Consider the following 18,895-nt stretch of genomic DNA (forward strand, 5'->3'; position numbering starts at 1 on the left):
AACAAAAAAGAAAGACAAAAAAAAAAAAAAACATTTTTAAAAAGGAAGAAGACTGAATCTTCATGCTCTGTAGCGCGGCTAGATTTCAGCCGAGGAGGTTGCATTCTGCTCTCTTCCCCTTTCCCCCTGCTGCACGGCGGACAAAGAAAACAGTGTTCGGTCCGTACCCTCTCCACTCCACTCCAGCCCAGCCTCTTTGCCCTCGGCCCCTTGCATTTTTAACATATTTCTGCCGCCTGCCTTCTCACCTCGCTGCCTGCCATGAATTGGACAAGCAATTAGAGGTGGTGGAACACAGAAAAGAAGGGGGGGAAAAAAGAAAAGCTCCTGGTGATCACCGTGCCAGTGATCCGCTATCAAGACAGCTCCCTGGTTTTCCCATCGTAGCCTCCCCTCTCTGTGAGCAGTGTGGGTGGTTTTCTGTGGGGGCTAACCAGCCTAGCGTTTTTTTTTTTTTTCATTCCTTCACAGTTGGAGGTGCTCTTTACACTTTGTTAGGCCCATCACTGGAATTTGCCAGAAGGGCTTGTCAGAAATGATTGGGCCCTGAAATGCTTCCAGCGCCAAGTGCGAAGGCACGGACGTCGCGGATCAGTCTCCACATGGCAAAAATGAGAGAGCAAGGTTGGCCATTACAGCTCCAAAAAAAAAAAAATCTCAGCTCATTAACATTCAGCAGTTTCCCCACTAATCGTTTCTTAAAATGGTGCCAGTTTCCTCAACTGGAGTTGGGGCCTCATTAGCCTCAATACTAGCAATCAACAGAATATAAAATATATAGGACATGATCAGCGCTGCACTTAAGTAGCGATTCACCTTAACTAGATAAAGAGGGGAAATGTTGGTGCAGTCGGCCTGGGGAGCTAATTGTCTGTGCTTTGCTTGTTATGCTAGTTTCACCTCCCGGGTATCCTGCAGCACCTGTTTAAGTCGATGCTACAACAGGAACAAATGGCAGTCACTCCTGCCCTTAATGATATACAAAAGGGTTACTCTACCCAGGATAGACATGTTTGGTAACCTTTCAACTGTTTGTTTGGGTTTTGTTCCCTTTACACTGAACTGTAGGCGCTTGTGTAGATATCTCATTAACCTCTGGAGACTAGGCCTTTTTTCTTCACACAGCAACTCAACTCTTAAATCTCAGCAGCAGATATGCTTTGTTGATTTAGTGAGAGCGCTGTGTATATTTAGACGACAGCAAGTTTATCAAATCCAAAGTGTTTCTCCCATACCCCCCCAGCCCCCGACACCGAAGACATACGACCGCGCTCTCGTACTCTGGACACGGAAACGCAGACACACAGGTTGTGTTTGTATATCTGAGTAAACAGTAGCGGGGCAAAGGTGGCCCTAACCGACAGTAATGAGAACAAAACCTACCACCACCGCTGCTGCCATAGAGACGTCTGGTCGACCGACTGCATCCGTTGCTCGCTCTATCAGCACACACGTCTCCATCACCCACTTAGCCGAATGTTTGGCCACACGTGTGAGGAGTGTTTTGACATTCTCCCCCGCGGCCGACTTATGTTTCCTAATTAGGACATACCAAGGAGCAGACGGAACCTATCCGGTTCTACTTTGGGCCCTGATCAGGTTCAGTTCTGGCCTGGGTCTGGCTCACACGCGGCTAATATTTAACATGCATTTGCACTGAAATGTAGTCGGTTGTACGCATTCAGTTATGTGCACATATAACAGGCCATATACTGTATACGTTTCGATCTCTGTGAACGTCGGAAGATATTGAAATGTGAAAGTGAAAAGATGTATGTGACAAACGTTGGATTAACCATCCTCATCAACATCATCATCATCATCATCATCCCCCCATCTGCTTCTCGGTCTCTTTGGTATAAGGTGATGCAATGTTGTTTTTTGCTTTGATGAAAAAGTGAAATAAGCGGCAAACAAGTCAAACCCAGAGAGCTGATGTATGAGTTCTCCCTCTGCATCGCTGCGTAATCCTTAAGTGTTACATCACCAGGGGCTGGCATGCGTCGCCCCAACGGCGCGCTGCCTAATGAGGATAATCTGTGGTCCTGCTCTCCCCTCCATCATGTCTTCTTGGAAGCTCATTTGATTGTAATTTTTACCCCTTCCATTTGCACACACACACACACACACACACACCCCATACACACCCACCCCATACACATACACACACACACACACACACACACACACACCATTTATAAGGGAATAGCGTCTCTATCAGAGGCGCTCGTAATATATGGTCTGACCTCTATAGGTAATCCTCTTAACAATAACACAAAAATGCTGAAATGTGCAAGTTTGTGTGACTTTCTCCTGGGTGCAGGGTCTGATAAGAAGGAATAAAAATGAGAGGAGAAAAGAAAATGAACAAATCTCTTCCACCGCTCACTTTTGTAACCATTGTTCTCTCTCTCTCTATCTCTCTCTCTCTCTCTCTCTCTCTCTCTGTTTCTCGCTCTCTCAACAGCACCGCCAAAGTTTTTACGAACCCCCAATGACCAAACGGGCGTCCAGGGAGGAGTGGCGTCCTTCATATGCCAGGCCAGCGGTGATCCCCGGCCTAAGATCGTATGGAACAAAAAGGGGAAGAGAGTAAGCAACCAGAGATTTGAGGTAAAAGTCCCGATCCAAAATCTCTCTCTCCATTCATAGTGCTACGTTCATAGTGTTACTTAAGACTTAAGACGTATTTTTAACAACAACAACAACAACAGCAAATAATCATCTAGCCATCAATTAATAAGTTAACGATGTTTATATTAACCCCAGTAATCACTTTGATCACTCGTTGCAAATGAGATTGACAATTGGAGTGAATGTGTTTAGAGCAAAGCATGGAAGAATATAGAGACTAAGGAAATATTATTATCTCTTTTTTTTCATTAGGGTTGAAAGTGTCCAAAACAACAGCAGAGTTATCGCTGCTTCTCACTCATTAAGTCATTTATTTAGTCATTTGTTCATTGTGTTGTTTATTTATCTGTTGATGTGTTTATTTTCTTCACTAATGCATGTCCTGCTCCTCCTTTGGTTTGTTTTGTTTTGTTTAGAATTTTTCAACAAACTTTTGATTTCATTGTCTTTCAAAAATGTCTTATCCTCTGCAGCATCCTATTATTTCTGTCTTGTCAGAGAAGAACACTGATAAGATTCCCATTAATTTCTGTCCTCGGTTGTTGCAGTGCTGTTGTCATCCCCCCCCCCCCCACACACACACACACACACACACACACACAACCCCCTCCTGTTAGACGCGACAAGATCTTATTAGCGTCCTGCGAACCCCCCCCCCCTGTCTTACCATGGGAGCAGGAGTCTTATCAGGGCTTGCGGCATCCAGGCAGGATGTGTTAAACGCTTATGCTAGTTGGGTTTCTTGGCTAATGCTTAGACTAGCTTACTACCCCGGTTTATCACTCCCTTCTCCTTTAGCATTAACCTCATCCCTAAGTGAAAACATCTCTTGCCACATAGAAAGGTCTAATCATGCTCACTCCTAGTACTACGCTTGCCTCCGACTCCTCCACAGTGCGCAGATGGAATTGCTCTTCTATCCACCAGTTTCTGCTAACAAATGCTAACCTGCACTAGTTGTAGCTTGACCACTGGATCACTGCACAACCCCCCAAGATAGAAATATAGAGTATATACTTATACATAGTATACAGCATATATATATATATATATATATATATATATATATATATATATATGCATACTTCATATATATAGATGTGTTTCCCATCCCAGTCTTCTCCTTCTACTTCTTCTGTTGGACATCCATGTTGTCTTTAAGACCATGTCAGTACTGAGTTGAAAGGTGTCACATATAGTACATACACAAGGTGAACAATAACCCTGAAGGCCAATTAGTAACGACGGATGGCTTCCAGCTGAATGATATCACGGGACGTCAAATAGTTGCTATCAATAGGTTTAAAACATGATCTCCCAGAACCACTGTACTGACTGAGTCAAAATAATTACCATACAAAATGATTGCAGAAATACTCACATATTTCACATATACACATGCAGAGAGACTGTTCTTGAGAGAGAGAGACACGCAGAGAGACATTGTTGGAACTGTGTGCCAAAATAATCTTTGCTTTTGTCTTGTGTCCCTGCCCTGCAGGTAATCGAGTTTGACGACGGGTCAGGCTCAGTGCTGAGAATTCAGCCTTTGCGTACGCCACGGGACGAAGCCATATACGAGTGTATGGCCTCCAACAACGTTGGGGAGACGAGTGCCACGACAAGACTCACTGTTTTACGTGGTAGGTGCTCTTAACACCCAAAGACATTTTTAAAAATGCCAACATGCGCTAACTACACTGTGTGGAGTTCCTCATCGGCCAAACAGGTGAGACGTGTCTGTTGGGTTTTTTGTAATTGACATTTCTGAGTTTATTTGTTCTTTCTTTCTTTCTTTCTTTCTTTCTTTCTTTCATTTTCTCTTTACTCTGTTTTTCTTTCTCTTTTTCCCTCTCTCTCTCTCGCTTTTTTTCATGTCTGTCTTCTTGGCCTTTTCTGCTCGTTGTGTAGTCTTGCTCCACAGTCTCCTGCCTCTTGACTATGTATTGGTTGGTGACATCATGCTGTTCTGGGCGACCTCATCTGAAGATGAATGTTTTCCTACTTTCCTACACATTTTTCCCCCGTTTCTGGTCGTTCTATTTCAAGCCCTCAGTGTCTGGGCCCGGTACGGTCCCGGTCCATTATAAACTCGCTCGCAGTCTGAGTAGGAACTTCAGACAGTCCCTTCCAGTTCTTTCCGAAGTGAAATATGGAAATGCTATTCCATCTGTGACCTTGGGTGTTTTAACAGAGTCTTGATTAATATTGTAATTAGCCGAGTGGTTATCCCTGCTCTGTAGTTAGTTCCCATAGCCATCAACAGAACTTCTCAGCAAAGGCAATTTTATGCTACATTTGCAACATTTTTCAAGAACTTCTCAAAGTTTCTTTTTTCCCCCCTTTTTTTAAATCATTACTCACTCCACAAAGTAGATCTCACATTGCATGGACGATGTATGGTTTCACAGCCTACTGTTCATACATCAAGACCCTGTTATTTGTTCACATTTCATATATCCCCATACTGACACACACACACACACACACACACACACACACACACACACACACACACACACACACACACACACACACACACACACACACACACACACACACACACACACACACACACACACACACACACACACACACACACACACACACACATTCATACATGACTGACACCATATGGTCCCCATGTCTGAATTCCAGAGGCGGTTCTAATATCTTCTGAAAGCATGACATGTCATTTACAGAGATGATTAAATGGCGGCAAAGTGCAGTGGTGGAAGCGGGAGGTTTCAGGTTCCATTATGCCCCATCAGTGCCTTCCTGCTGATTACACGGCCCAGAAAATGAGTTTCCAGCCAGCCCTATAGAAAACCTCCCGGCCTCACAGGCAGCCAAAGGCCTGCCTTATCTCTGCCACATATACGAACAAAAGCTCTTTATGCAATCGCCAAGTGACTGGTGGAAAACGAGAGGGTGGCAGATTCCCCCCTTTTTTATTACAGCTCCCTGTAATGCATGCACAACATTACACACACACACACACATGCTCACACACACACACACACGCTCGCACGCACACATACAGACATACACACACACATATACACACACACGCATACACACACACACACACACACACACACACACACATACACACACACGCATACACACACACACACACACACACACGCACACACACACACACACGCACACACACACACATGCACACACATACACACACACACACACATTCATTGCTCCACCAATTTTCTGCTCTCCTTAGTTCCCTGGTTCCACAGCTATTTGCATGTTTATTGCCAATCCATTTTAGGCTTTCACTGTCTTTTTCAACACCTCTTTTCACCGCTGCATGTATTAGTGCAGTCTTTGAACGCCAGTGTCATTGAACCTAGTAGCAGACATGAAATAGTGACAGCTTGTGTTGAAGGTGACGAGAGAGGAAGCACACACCTCACTTGGAGCATCTTCCTGACACAGATTTGAAAAAGGATCACCTGAAATGTGCATAGTTTTTTTTTTTGGGAGGGGGGGGGGTGTAAAGAATCCATCCATCAGCTAAGCAGTGTTTCATGATCAATATATCCAGAACCAAATTTAGCAGGAGCAAATGTCCTGTGGCATATTCAATGGACTGGCCAAAACAAGATGTGTCATTTATAAATCACATTTGGAATATATGCAAAGATATCTTCTTAGAGAGACGTCGTGTAATAGCACCTGACTCCTCACAAGGTAAAACTCCTAATAATGTACTGTGTACACATTCCCACACGACCAGGGAAGAACATGTTCGGGTGGCTCCTTTAAACATGCAACGTGTTATCCTTAAACTAATTAAACTGGTACTGCCAAGGCTTAGTTTCCAGACCCATTATTCATGAGAGTAGACTCAGTTAGGCGCTCTGGCACTGAAAGCTCAGTATATTGTGTGTTTGTGTATGTGTGTGTGTGTGTGTGTGTGTGTGTGTGTGTGTACACATACATATATTTATAGTTTTTTTTGCAATTTGTCATTTCCCTGACCATATTACCCACAATATGAAACAGATAAACACTAATAAATAGAATCAAATAGTGGGCAGTAAGGGGTCTGGAGGATGTTCACTCCCGGCCCGCAGTGAGCGACGCAAACATCTGTTTGGCAGCATGCTGGCTCCCAGGCACAGGCACAGTGCGTAATTCCACAAAGGAGGAAACACACTGTTGTAATTGAGACGGCACAAGATACACAGCACTGTAGCTGCCAAAAAGGAAGGAGTGACTGGGGGATGAGAGAGAGAGAGAGAGGGATGATGAAGAGAGAGAGTGACAGAGAGAGGGATGAGGGAGAGAGAGAGAGAGACAGAGAGGGATGAGGGAGAGAGAGGGGGGATGAGAAAGAGAGAGAGAGCGAGAGGGGGTGAGAGAGAGGGAAAGGGGGATGAGAGAGAGAGAGTGAGCTGTGAAGGAATATTATCATATGGACATGATGAGAAATGGCATTAGCAATGAACTTCCAGGCGTTGCTACATTCATTTGCATTGGAGACAGTGAAACTGCAATCAAGGGACTCACTCGTCCAATATGTGAAACATTATCATTAACATTATTTTTTTTATTTCAATACGCTCCCCCCTCCAACACACACACACATGTTAAGTGATGTGGTACAAGTAGCAGAGCTTGATATCATCAGTCGGCAATGTCACTGTCCGCCAATTCTAGAGTTTTTTCTTCTTTTTCTTTTGGTACACTGTCCACGGCTTTACAGCTGGTTCTCCTCAACTCCTGTTTATTTAGCATCTCTCTTAAGAGCAGCCAGGGTGTCTGTTATGATTTAAAGCGATTAATGTCTTCTCTTTAGTCAGATTTTGTCCATGAATCTTAAATAGATCTCTCCCAGGCTTGAGAGCGCAGCACTGCCAACGTGGGTTAAATCGACTGAGAGGAGGACATGCAAACAAGCTTATACTTAAGGGAGAATGATGATCCATATTAGAATTTACCAGCGCTTAAATGTTGTCTAAGCACTCCCCACCATATCAGTGCTTTCTTGCTCTGCATATGCTTAACAGAGCAGTCAGGATTCACCCAGCCATCTCTCTGTTTTATTACTCTTTTAATCTATATTAAAATACATATTTATATATTCATAAAATATATATATTTATATATTTATCCTCACCAAGATGGTGAAATTTAGACTCTTAAAATGACGGGGTAGTGGTAGTTCAGTTTTTCCAGTTGTTTTAGAGTTTTGCACCTGCTTGTGGTTTTCACTGAGCTCAATGACTCTGCCAGAAACCTCCTCGTAGGCCACGCCAGACAATGCAAACCTGTCGGAGAGGCAAGGCAGGACACAGACAGGATATGTTCCATTCTCATTATTTTATCGCACCCTTGAGTCGCAGAGTGTCTAGACACGCACCCTTTTTGTGATCGTCCTGAGACGCCCAGTAAAAACATTACCCATCGTCATGTGTCAACCTGAGACAGCAGAACAGTGCATAAATACAGACCCTCATAGCCTCACCTGTTAACTATATTCACTACGGAGACTTGTGAATTTAATATTCCCATCGCTTTTCTCTGAACATCCTGGAGTTGAAACTTTGTCAAGCTTCTTCCCAGTCTCATTCAGGAGTTGCTTTACCAATAAAAGGCATCACGTAATCTTTTTTTTTTTACTTCTCAAATTGCTCGGCAAATTGTCCAAATTTGTTACCTCAGCTCTCCCCCTCTATTCTCTGCCTGGCTGTAACTCGCACTGAAAAGTCATTGTGAGAATAGCTGTTTTGTTCACCTTCATGAAAGAAAGGAAGTAATACTTAAGCAAAAAAAGTGTGAGGGTGACCGGGCAAACAGTCTCCCCAGAGAGGTCCAACAGCTCAGTGGATGCCAATGCTGTGGAGCGGGCACTTCACCCCTACACACACACACACACACGCACACACACACACACTCACACACACACGCACACACACACACACATGCACACACACACACTCAGTGAATGCCAATGCTGTGGGGCTCGCGCTGCACCCCTACACACACACGCACACGCACACGCACACGCACATGCACACACACACTCAGTGAATGCCAATGCTGTGGAGCTCGCACTGCGCCCCGCAAACAGTTTTGCTTTGGCATCTTTCTTTCAAAGAGCAAGAGGTCTTCTGGAAGTAAGAAGAAGGAAGAGAAAACTGCTGAGCTCCTCCTTCCGTCTGCTCCACTGAGCTCCTTGTGAGCGGGGAGCAGAAATAAAAGATGGAAAAGAATTACAAGGTGTCTGCAACAGCACATTAGTTGAGGCAAAGTTCGGTAACCTCATTTATGGTTTTTTTTCTTCTTCTTCTGAGAGCTTTCTCTGGGTGAGTTGTATTTCAGTTTGGTCCCGTGGTGCCCTGAACTTGTCTCTCCGCAGACGAGCTACGCGCTGGTGGGAAACCCTGAACTTGTCTCTCCGCAGACGAGCTACACGCTGGTGGGAAACCCTGCACTTGTCTCTCCGCAGACGAGCTACCCGCTGGTGGGGAATCATCCCTGCGCTGGCACACCTTCTCCCGAACGCCACGTACTGTACACGTGGGAGGAAGGAAGCCAGCACAGATAATGACAAGTTATTTATTACTGTAATTAAAAATATTGAGCTGACTGTCCCCACTAAAATTGATTTCTGGGTAGGAAATCTGCAGGAAGTTTCTCAGTGTAATCAACAAGGAATGGGGAACAGTATTTGTATTGCACTGTGTGATTTAAGAGGCAGAACTGCTTCTGCTAGGGAGGGAGAGAGAGAGAGAGAGAGGGAGAGGAAGAGGAAGAGGAAGAGAAGTTAGCTCTAGAGTATATAGCTTGAAAATACCCTGGCCGCTAACAAGATGGATGGAAGGAACATCCGCCTCGGCCACAGAGGGCTCTGGAACGCAGCAACACAAAAAGCGAAATGATAGATAATGTGTGCGGGATAATGCTGGGTTATCCGCTAGTGTGCACATGGAGGCCACACTGATTTCTAAGAGACATTATTGATTCTCGGGAGTCATTGGGTCATTGTTGTCGTTGTTGTTGTTGTTTACAGTCGGCCATTGTAAAGGGCCCATAAATCTAATGATCTGGTTAGTTTTATTGCAGATGCTGGGTTATTTTTTTTATGTTGTCCTTCATCACCGCACAACTATGCGAAGGGAAATGACGACACTGTAAAGTGACGGCTGTTCAACATTATGGTTTTAATGTCCACCAGTTGAATCGGTTCCCCTGCACTGCAGGTTTAATAACAAAAATAAGACAAATATAGCCACTCAATGGAAACATTTTCCATAGTCTAATTAGCACAGTGATGATGGAAGAAAGATTCATAAAGCTATAGTGGAATTTACTAGTGCAGCAAAATATCTCTCCTCCATCCCTCCCTTTCTCCTCCTCTCCTCGCCTCTCCTCTCTTCGGAGTATGATATAGTGCGGATACCTCCTATGCTTATTAAATGTTCCCATTTGCCAATTATCTTGATTAGTGCCATAACTCCGTGTCCCCGATGCAGAGAGTGGCTTTGGCACCAGGGAGGGAGATCTTCCCCCTAATTGCAGTTGGCAAGCGCTCTCCGGGCAAAATACGTCACCGTTGCCGAGGAAGCTGAGGACCATGGGGACGGGGACGGGGGGACTGACGGGGATGGGGGGGGGGCGTGGGCAGAGAAGTGGCAGGCGCATTAAGGCTGAGACACGGAGTCAAGAGGGTGCTAATGTCCCCGCTTTGATCTGCGCCGTACTTGAGTCATTTTCTACTAGATTAATCTGCCTCTCCGGGGTCACTTCCCATTCCAGCCTAATGACACTCTCCAGGTCCTCCACCGCTTTCGCTCCCTCTGCGCCCCCTCTGCGCCCCCCCTGCAAGGGCAATGGTAATTACTTCAAAATAACCCCAGGCTGGAAAACATTGTGGGGACAGGTAACTTGTTTTTTGTGTTTTTCCAGCAGTTTACTTTGCCTATATAAGGGCTGCTCGATCATGGCAAACATCATATTGACGATTATTTTGGTCAATATCACTCCCTCGTTGTTTCCCCTAGGAGTGTTTTCAGCAATGGTGTGGTTGTGCACACGGACATGAGCCTGTGACACTGCTTCTACCAAATAGAATATTTTACTTTATTATTATTAGTAGTATTATCATCAATGCATATTATGGTTAGATAATTTGATGATATATTGACCTATATTTTGTCTTCTTTACTTATTAGAAATAGTAAATAGACTTATACATACAGAGAAGTGTTATTTAAAATCTTTAGTTAATGTGTGTACTGAGTACTATGCACTGAGAAGTTTTTCATATTCAGTTGAAAAGATAAGTACTGCTGTACGATTACATAGCAGGCCTACACTGATTAATGGTGCACCGTGGGGATGTCATACTGGAAAGTCCATCGCCATTGCTTCAACACAAGTGTTTATTTCAGAACTCTAACACGTGGCAAATAAACTTGGCAACCTTTCATACTAAACATATTAACGGATGAATCTGAATCTCATCCATGGCGTGCAGCCCAACCGCTGGAAGTAGCCCCTGACGCAATCCTGCCCGTGGACACCGCCGGAGACCTCCTCTGGTCAGACACTGCGGCAACTTTGGCGGGAGCTTCTCCCCCGCGTGTAACCCGTGAAATAAACATCCCATGTCCATATGGTTTAACTCTTAAGAGGAAGAGCGAGAAATTAGAGTGTGTGTGGCGGGGGGGGGGGGGGGGGAAATGTCTACTCTGCTCTGTCCTATGTTAACTCTTATGCACCCTATGAATAATATTTCATCGCCCTGTCAAGGCTTCTTATCCCCCATCCACCTCCATAATTTATCACAGCCTTGCTCGAGGTGAGACGGGACCCGGCAAAGGTCTGTTTCCAATGAGCCTGTTTTCAGTTTGAGGAGTATGTCGGAGTACGCGCGAGGTGGATATTCTAGTTTGATGGTGATCCGGCGGGGGATTGAACCGTGACCTGCATATCCATTTTTCAGTGTTTATGTCAGAAAAAGTCCAGCTCTGGAAATTGTTGAGGCAATACTTGGAGGAGACGTGTGTTTTGGGAGGTCCTTTGTGCAGAAACACTGCTTGTAATAGTTTGTTCATTTCATTAACTTTTACTTTTTTTTTTTTAATGGGACATTTGAAAGCATTCCATGTTGACTCTGATTGTGATTAAGTATGAACACTGCCCAAGCCACCCCCACACCCCCCACCCACACACACACACACACACACACACACACACCCACCCACCCACACACACACACACACACACACACACACTCTAGCCTCTCAAGTTAATGCAGTGTAATTGTCAAGCAAGCCTGAGCACAGTACAGCCTCACAAGCATTCATCAGTTACAACACATCACCTTACTCAATGGATTGACTCAGCCGAGGCACTTCCTGCACTTAGTGTGTTGTCTGAGGGAATACATAGCCTGTGAAAAGGCTATTCACATATGCTGTAAAAGCACTGAAATGAAAATATGCGCTGTATGAAAATATGATAAAAGCAGAGTGTGTATACACACAGCCAGACGACTAAAAAGGCTGTATGAAAAGGAGAGATGTGATGGTATGACAGAAGAAGAGGGGAAAACAGAGATGCCACCAGGCTGTGTTTATTCATTCACTGCAAGAAAAAGGCTTTTATATATAAATACGAAGGCCTGAAATGTGCTGAAATGTAGGGGGGGGGGATGGACTGCAGTGACAGGACAGGGTCCAAAGAGCAGGGGACTCTGGGATAGATCTGGGCTGAATCAGGTTCCCATCCTCTAAATGAGTTCTAAGCTATTTGACTGGTGTGTGTCTCTACACACACGGTACGCGAGGGGGGAAATATAAATGCTCCTTAGAGCTCAGTTATTGCTGATAGCTCCAGGCATCCTGACATACTATCAGAGCCCTCCTGTCTCCCCGTATGAAACACACACACACACACACACACACACACACACACACACAGACATACTATCAGAGCCCTCCTGTCTACCCGTATGAAAGCCAGCATTGATGGCTAATACGAGCTCTTGTTACATTTATAGCATTTATTATACCCCTACCCCATACACACACACACACACACACACACACACACACACACCACCACCTCTCTAATTGTCATAAAAGTAAGGTTTTATTTTGAGAAACAGATGAGTTTAAAAGAGCTAAAGGAAAAGAAAAGAACAGCATAAAGAAGAAGGGGATGTGAGCCAGAAGAAAAGACCGTGTTGAAAGGAAGTGTGCGATATGGCCTGAGTCCATGTAACCCGCTGAGGTAAAGAGAGGTTGCTTTGTACTCTTAACAGCACCTCAGGCTCAGCACACAGTAAAGTGCAATAAAACTAACTATTTACTTATCCAGCACAGCAATCCACTGAAAAGCTGCAGTCCCCTTCTGTGGAAGTAAAACCCATCCCATTCATATATGCGGTCTCTCTCTTTCTTTCTCTCTTTCTGTTCTCTCTTTCTTTCTTTCTCTCTTTCTTTTCTCTCTTTCTTTCTTTCTCTCTTTCTTTTCTTCTTTTCACCCTCAGGTCTGTCTTTCTCTTGTATCTTAATTACCATGATACACCTATAACATCCATCACTCTAAAGACAACTCCTGTCAGATCTCCTTTGACATATCCGCAAGTGCTAATCTGTATCTTACATACATAAAGAGAAAAGGACTCTCTCCTATCTGGGTTTCTGGGTATCCATTTCACTTTGATGCCAGAGGACTACTCTATACTCTACTGATGACTACTCTAGGTGGCTCAACCCCCAAAACAGGTGTGTCGCAGGGACTGTCAGGGGGGTTGATCTGTCCTGGTGACAAGCAATGCTTTGACCCACCTCGCCAGCATCTACCGGCCTTTTGCTCAGCGAGACTCTTCATCAGCCAGGCCTGAGCAGAGAGTGGGGAGGCATCAAAGAGGGTTTTTTTCATAGGGAAGGAAAGAGAGAGCAAGAGAGAGAGAGAGAGAGAGAGGTGGAGAAGCTAGATCGCTGCCTCATCTGAGAACACAGACATTAAGGGAGAGAGACAGAGGGATGGAGATGGAGAGAGAGACAGGGAGAGTTGGGGAGCCGTTGGCAGGCTATACTTGAAAGAGAGAGAGAGGGATGGAGAGAGAGAGACAGAGGGATGGAGAAGCTAGACCACTGCCTCATCTGAGAACACAGACATAGAGAGAGAGAGGGATAGAGAGAGGTGGGGGTGGAGAGAGGGATAGAGAGAGAGAGAGGGGGGATGGAGAGAGAGAGGGGGGGGGGACAGGGAGCCGTTGCCAGGCCAGACTGGATGATTATGGGTGGGATTTGGGGGTTTCTGCTCACCAGCGATAGTCCGTCTGGGTCTCTCTCTGCGTTGACCTCCGAGTGAGATCATATTCAATGTTAATTGTGTGTCACTGGGCCCTCCTCGGAGACTCTGACTAATGTGAGAGACAGGTGTCCGGGTCAGGCCGAGATGAACGTTAAATACCTTTTCAGCCGGGCTAGAGAATGCCCTTGCCTCCGACATAATAGATTATTAAGCGCACCATCTTGGGAGACGTCCCTACGCGCACATTGCGAGTGAGGAATTTTTTTTTCCCAGCCTGCGGATATGAAAAGAACGATTTGCCGCCTATGCCTGTGGCTTATGCTACCCTACGTGCTTGCGTGTATTCATGGGGTAATCTACGGCTCATTAAGAGAAGAGGGAGATAAATATAAAAAAACCTCTCTTGACAAATGTGTTTTACAAGAATGCCCACATTCCGTGTGTGTGCATGTGAGTGCGTCTATGTGTGTGTGTGTGTGTGTGTGTGTGTGTGAGTGTGTGTGAAGGAGGGCTGACTTTAAGGTCTTAGGCAAGCAGAAACATGGATTCGCAAGCATGGAGGTCCCGAGATTATCATCAATTAGTCCCATACCTCCCTCACTCCATTAGACCCGTGCACTTTTCTCCAGCCCCTTTGGAGGTGACGGATGTCTGGGAGTTCTTAGTGTGTGAAGGAGCTTTTGGAAAATAAAACGCCGAATGATTAATTGATTGACTCAGCGGAGGACTCCCATAATCTTCCTGCGTTCGCTGAGGGTGTTTTAATGGCAAATAAGAAGCATTCAATTAATTATAAAATCTCAAAGGGGATTTATAAAGGAAACGATTGCAGTCTCGAGCCTAAGCCAACAGTGTCATTTTTCACAAAGACAGTGTGCATGAGTAGGAGTAGGAGATAGCGCTCTCTCTCTCTCTCTCTCTCTCTCTCTCTCTCTCTCTTTCTCTTTCTCTTTCTCTGTCTCTCTCTCTTTCTCTCTCTCTCTCTCTCTCTCTCTCTCTCTCTCTCTCTCCCTCTCCGTACCTCCCTCCCTTTCTTGTCAGTTCATCTGAAAAAAAAAGCTTTACCGCAATGACGATAATACACATTTGAATTGCCAAAGCACACTATAGTTTAAGCATGGATTCTAACATGTATACAGTGATATCTCCCTGACACTCCCTGTCATTCTCTCTCTCTCTCTCTCTCGCTCTCTCATTCATGCTTGTCTCCATGTTCTTTGTGGTTGAAATTCCCATGCATATTTGTAATGGGATACTTAGAGCTCTTGTCAAAGCTGATGCATTGCGATCGTTAATGAACAGTCCAGACGCAATTTCACAACTCAGATCCGTTTTGACCCCAGGCAATGGAGGTGAAAACGAATTCACACGCACACACACACACACACATACAGACACACACACACACACACACACACACACACACAGCTGTTGAAGGTCCTCCATTTGCACCTTCAGTCGCGGCAATTTCCACAAATTAACTTCATGTACGTGGGAAATTAGCGCAATCCCTTTTAACGGGCACCATATTTCACACGAGGCCAACAGCGTCCCTGTACAGAAGCTGATGAGTGGAATACAGGCTCTCTAGTAATCACTAGAATTTGTGAGGAACAAACAAGGTGAGGAAAAGAAAAAAAGAAAATATGATGAGCTTATATTCACTCCAGGCTTCAGAGACACTTCATCACAGCCAATTGGCCTTGGGCGCCACTTACACAGACCTAAGCGAGGTAGTCTTTCTTATGCAAACAGACCTGGCAGTTGTGAAGACAGACTTGGCCGAGGCAGCGGCGGCAGTACTGCTCTTCTGTGTCCGGTCCTATGGCAAGGACAGGACTGCTGAGGGGAATGCTGATGACGGACACTAGTGCTTATGACTAACAGCGCTTCCTAACGAGAGAGATAAAGAGAATAGAGAGAGAGAGAGAGAGAGAGAACGGGTCATGGCCGTCACCCACTCTGCCGTAACTGGGTCACCACTTCTGTCCCTGACCAACTTGGACTATTCATTTTGCTCGTAAATCCCCTGCGGATTAGCGTGTGAGCGGCGACGACGACCCAAGCGTGCATTTGTGAGCGGCAATAGTATCTCAACCGTTTTGTGTCAGGGGCAGTAATACAGGCGTTTTTTTTACTTTTTAGTTTTTGTTTTAGGTTTATTTTTATCTTACATCATCTGTGTCCTCTCCTTCTTCTGCATCATTTTGTTCTTGTGAATTTCCTAGTGGTTGTTTTGACTTCTTGAGCAATATAGGGCAGTTTTGTGGTGCTGTTGCAGCACTGGGAAAAGGTCACTCTGTGTCCACCCTGGTGTTTTGTGCAAAGTGATGTTATTGATGGCTCAAGTGAGTTTTCACGAGAGACTCTGCCAACCAAGTCAGGCTCTGAACAATGAACGGGGACTTTCCCCGCAACCCAGAAGTCCAGAGTGGTATATTAAAATGGGTAGGTTTGTGATTGGCCAAAATTGAATTTGTCCAACAAAGATTGTTTTTGGGAGCATTCTAAGTATAGACATGGGGTGGTTATGGTAGTTTTTATCCCTCTTGTGCCTATAGCAACATGTAACATCAAAACGGTCTCTTCATCGATGTCAGTTCAGCTGCATTATCAACTATATAACAAACAGAGAGAGAATATAACGCTAATGTAGGGCACTAAAGAGGTCACCACTTCATGCAGGAGCACCCAGAATCTCATTCACAGGGTTTCCCTCCTCATCAGTGAGGATTGCGATATCCTCTAGGTTCAGAGGTCAAGCCCAACCAATATCCGCCCCCAGGGCTCTGCTGCAAGACAGCCATAATCTGACAAGGCCTCCCAGGAGAGACGGATCAAGTGACACCTCTCTCTCTCTCTCTCTCTCTCTCTCTCTCTCTCTCTGTGTCTCTCTCTCTCTCTCTCTCTCTCTCTCTCTCTCTATTCCTCTCCATTGTCCTCGCTCAAGCCAGGACTCATACTTAAAGTATGTATCCAGTCATTCACTCCTCCCCGTAACATGACACATGCCAAAAGCATGTGAAGCAGATATATGGACAGTGACTTGGCACTGTAAACTCAAGGCAAACAGTGTTTATGTGGTGGGGAGTTAATCCCAACAGTCAATACCTCAGAATGACTGGCCAGCTTTGTGTGACTTAAATATATGTCAGGACCTGTTCGCTCACGTGGGTCGTCGTCTGTCATGACTTATGTATGTTCTCAAATGTCCTTTGTGTGAAGCTCACACTAACAAATATCAAATGAGAGGAAGATAAGGCCTGACCTGACATAACATGCAACCATGACGACTGCCATTCTTTTGTTTTCTTTTATCGAACCTGCTTGTCGTTCCTCGTCCCCCCCTCTTCCCACCCACCTGTTTAGTTCATTCGAGGCAAGTGATTTTTTTTTTCTGAGCTGGATGTATTTGATTTACGACTCATTTGATTCATAAAGCATAAAAGCCGGCAGGAAATCAGGGTCTGTTCAAATAGCGGGGCTTGAAGCTTTTAATCATTTGTTCCGTTCAGAATTTTTTTTTTTAAATGTGTGTGTGTGTGTGTGTGGGCAATTATGGGAGAGTGCGTAGCTCTGCAAAGGGTAAACTACTTTGGCAGAGAGGAGTGAAAACTACAGTTTAAACAGAAACAGAAGGTTGCTGATGAAGGAATCGGATTAAACCTCAATGAACTATACGCATCTTGATGTTGACAGGCAGAACCATGTATCTCCCATGTAGAACACCTCTGTGGACTGGAAGACAGGTGTGTGGACCTCCTCAAAGTCCACACTACAGAAACAAGTGAATCTGAGTTTTAAACAATGTTTGGAAATATATAGAAAAATAGATTTATTTGATACGTCTTTGTTAATCGTGATTACAGTGAACCCACATCTGTATAACATGACTGTATCAGAGACGTATTGTGCAGACAGAGCTGTCTGTAGCAGGAGGATGTCATACCTGTCCATGAGATATGCTAGAACAATAACAATAACTCTCTGATTTTATCAGACAAAGAACAGTATATCCAGTGAATGCAGGAATAAAAAGACGAAGGAGAGTGAGGGAAGAAAAAAAGCAAATGGCGTCATACAGTTGGAACGAAGTAGAATAGCTGCCTGCATTGTTAATCAAGAGCTTTTGCATTTGGTTGAGTAATTTCTTTCGAGAGGAAACAAAACAATAATTAAGTGTTTCTTTGCGGTTGCCAAAGAAAGCGGAATTGAACACATCAGCTGAATGGGAGCCCAGATGACGAGTTTATTGAGTAGTTTGCAGGTCACTGTTAAACAGAAGAAGCCCATTAATTCAGTTTTGTTGGACTTTTAAAAACAAGTATGGTATTCGTCCAGTTACATTTTGCATGAATCTGTTGAAATTCTCCCAAAGTCTTTTTTCTGTTTCCTACCTTTGGTTCTATTTTGTGCAATATTATTGTACGTAGTTATACTGTAGGAATTCTCACTTTCCAAGCCATACTGTTTGTCACCTGCCAAACCAATATACTTGGTGCGTGTGTGCATGTGTGTGTGCGCGTGTGTGTGCGCGCGTGTGTGTGCGTGTGTGTGTGTGCGTGTGTGTGCGGTCCATATGAGACTCGCGGGGACAGCCTGTCCGGTCCCCGAGGTGTTGCTGCAGCACATAATGTTCCCAGTGCCCACTGAGTGGCCCACAGCCAAGCTCTGTGCAATGGCCGGGTCAAGACTGCGTCAAAGCGGCGGCCATCTTTGCACAGCCTCTCCAGGGCGAGCCATCCTGCCCCCCCCCCCCCCCCCCCCTCGTGAGCAGGCCAGTCGGTTGGATCATGTATCGTGTGGCATTGCCACCATTTGTCACTTGCAGGGGACCATATTAATATTATCTTCTTCTGAGGTCAGTGTAGTTTCTGTCTCACAGTCCCGATTTCTTTTTGCCAATCTGCTCTCTCTCTATCTCTCTCTTTCACACTCTCTCCCTCTTTCTCTCCCTCTCTCT

General features: G+C 44.9%; 1 protein-coding gene across 32 annotated transcripts in view; it reads left to right on the forward strand.

Annotated features, from left to right (window-relative positions):
* The window catches only part of LOC105903130 (protein tyrosine phosphatase receptor type D), a 198,734-nt gene that overhangs the window by 90,632 nt on the left and 89,207 nt on the right, over positions 1-18,895 (forward strand). For all 32 annotated transcript variants that reach the window (XM_042710462.1, XM_031585469.2, XM_031585467.2 and 29 more), the window contains exons 3-4: positions 2,468-2,613; positions 4,136-4,277. In XM_042710462.1, the coding sequence (XP_042566396.1) occupies positions 2,468-2,613; positions 4,136-4,277 (288 nt within the window). The remainder of the gene's footprint in view (positions 1-2,467; positions 2,614-4,135; positions 4,278-18,895) is intronic.

This window comes from Clupea harengus, chromosome 18 (genome assembly GCF_900700415.2).
Source record: "Clupea harengus chromosome 18, Ch_v2.0.2, whole genome shotgun sequence".
Classification (NCBI taxonomy): Eukaryota; Metazoa; Chordata; class Actinopteri; order Clupeiformes; family Clupeidae; genus Clupea; species Clupea harengus.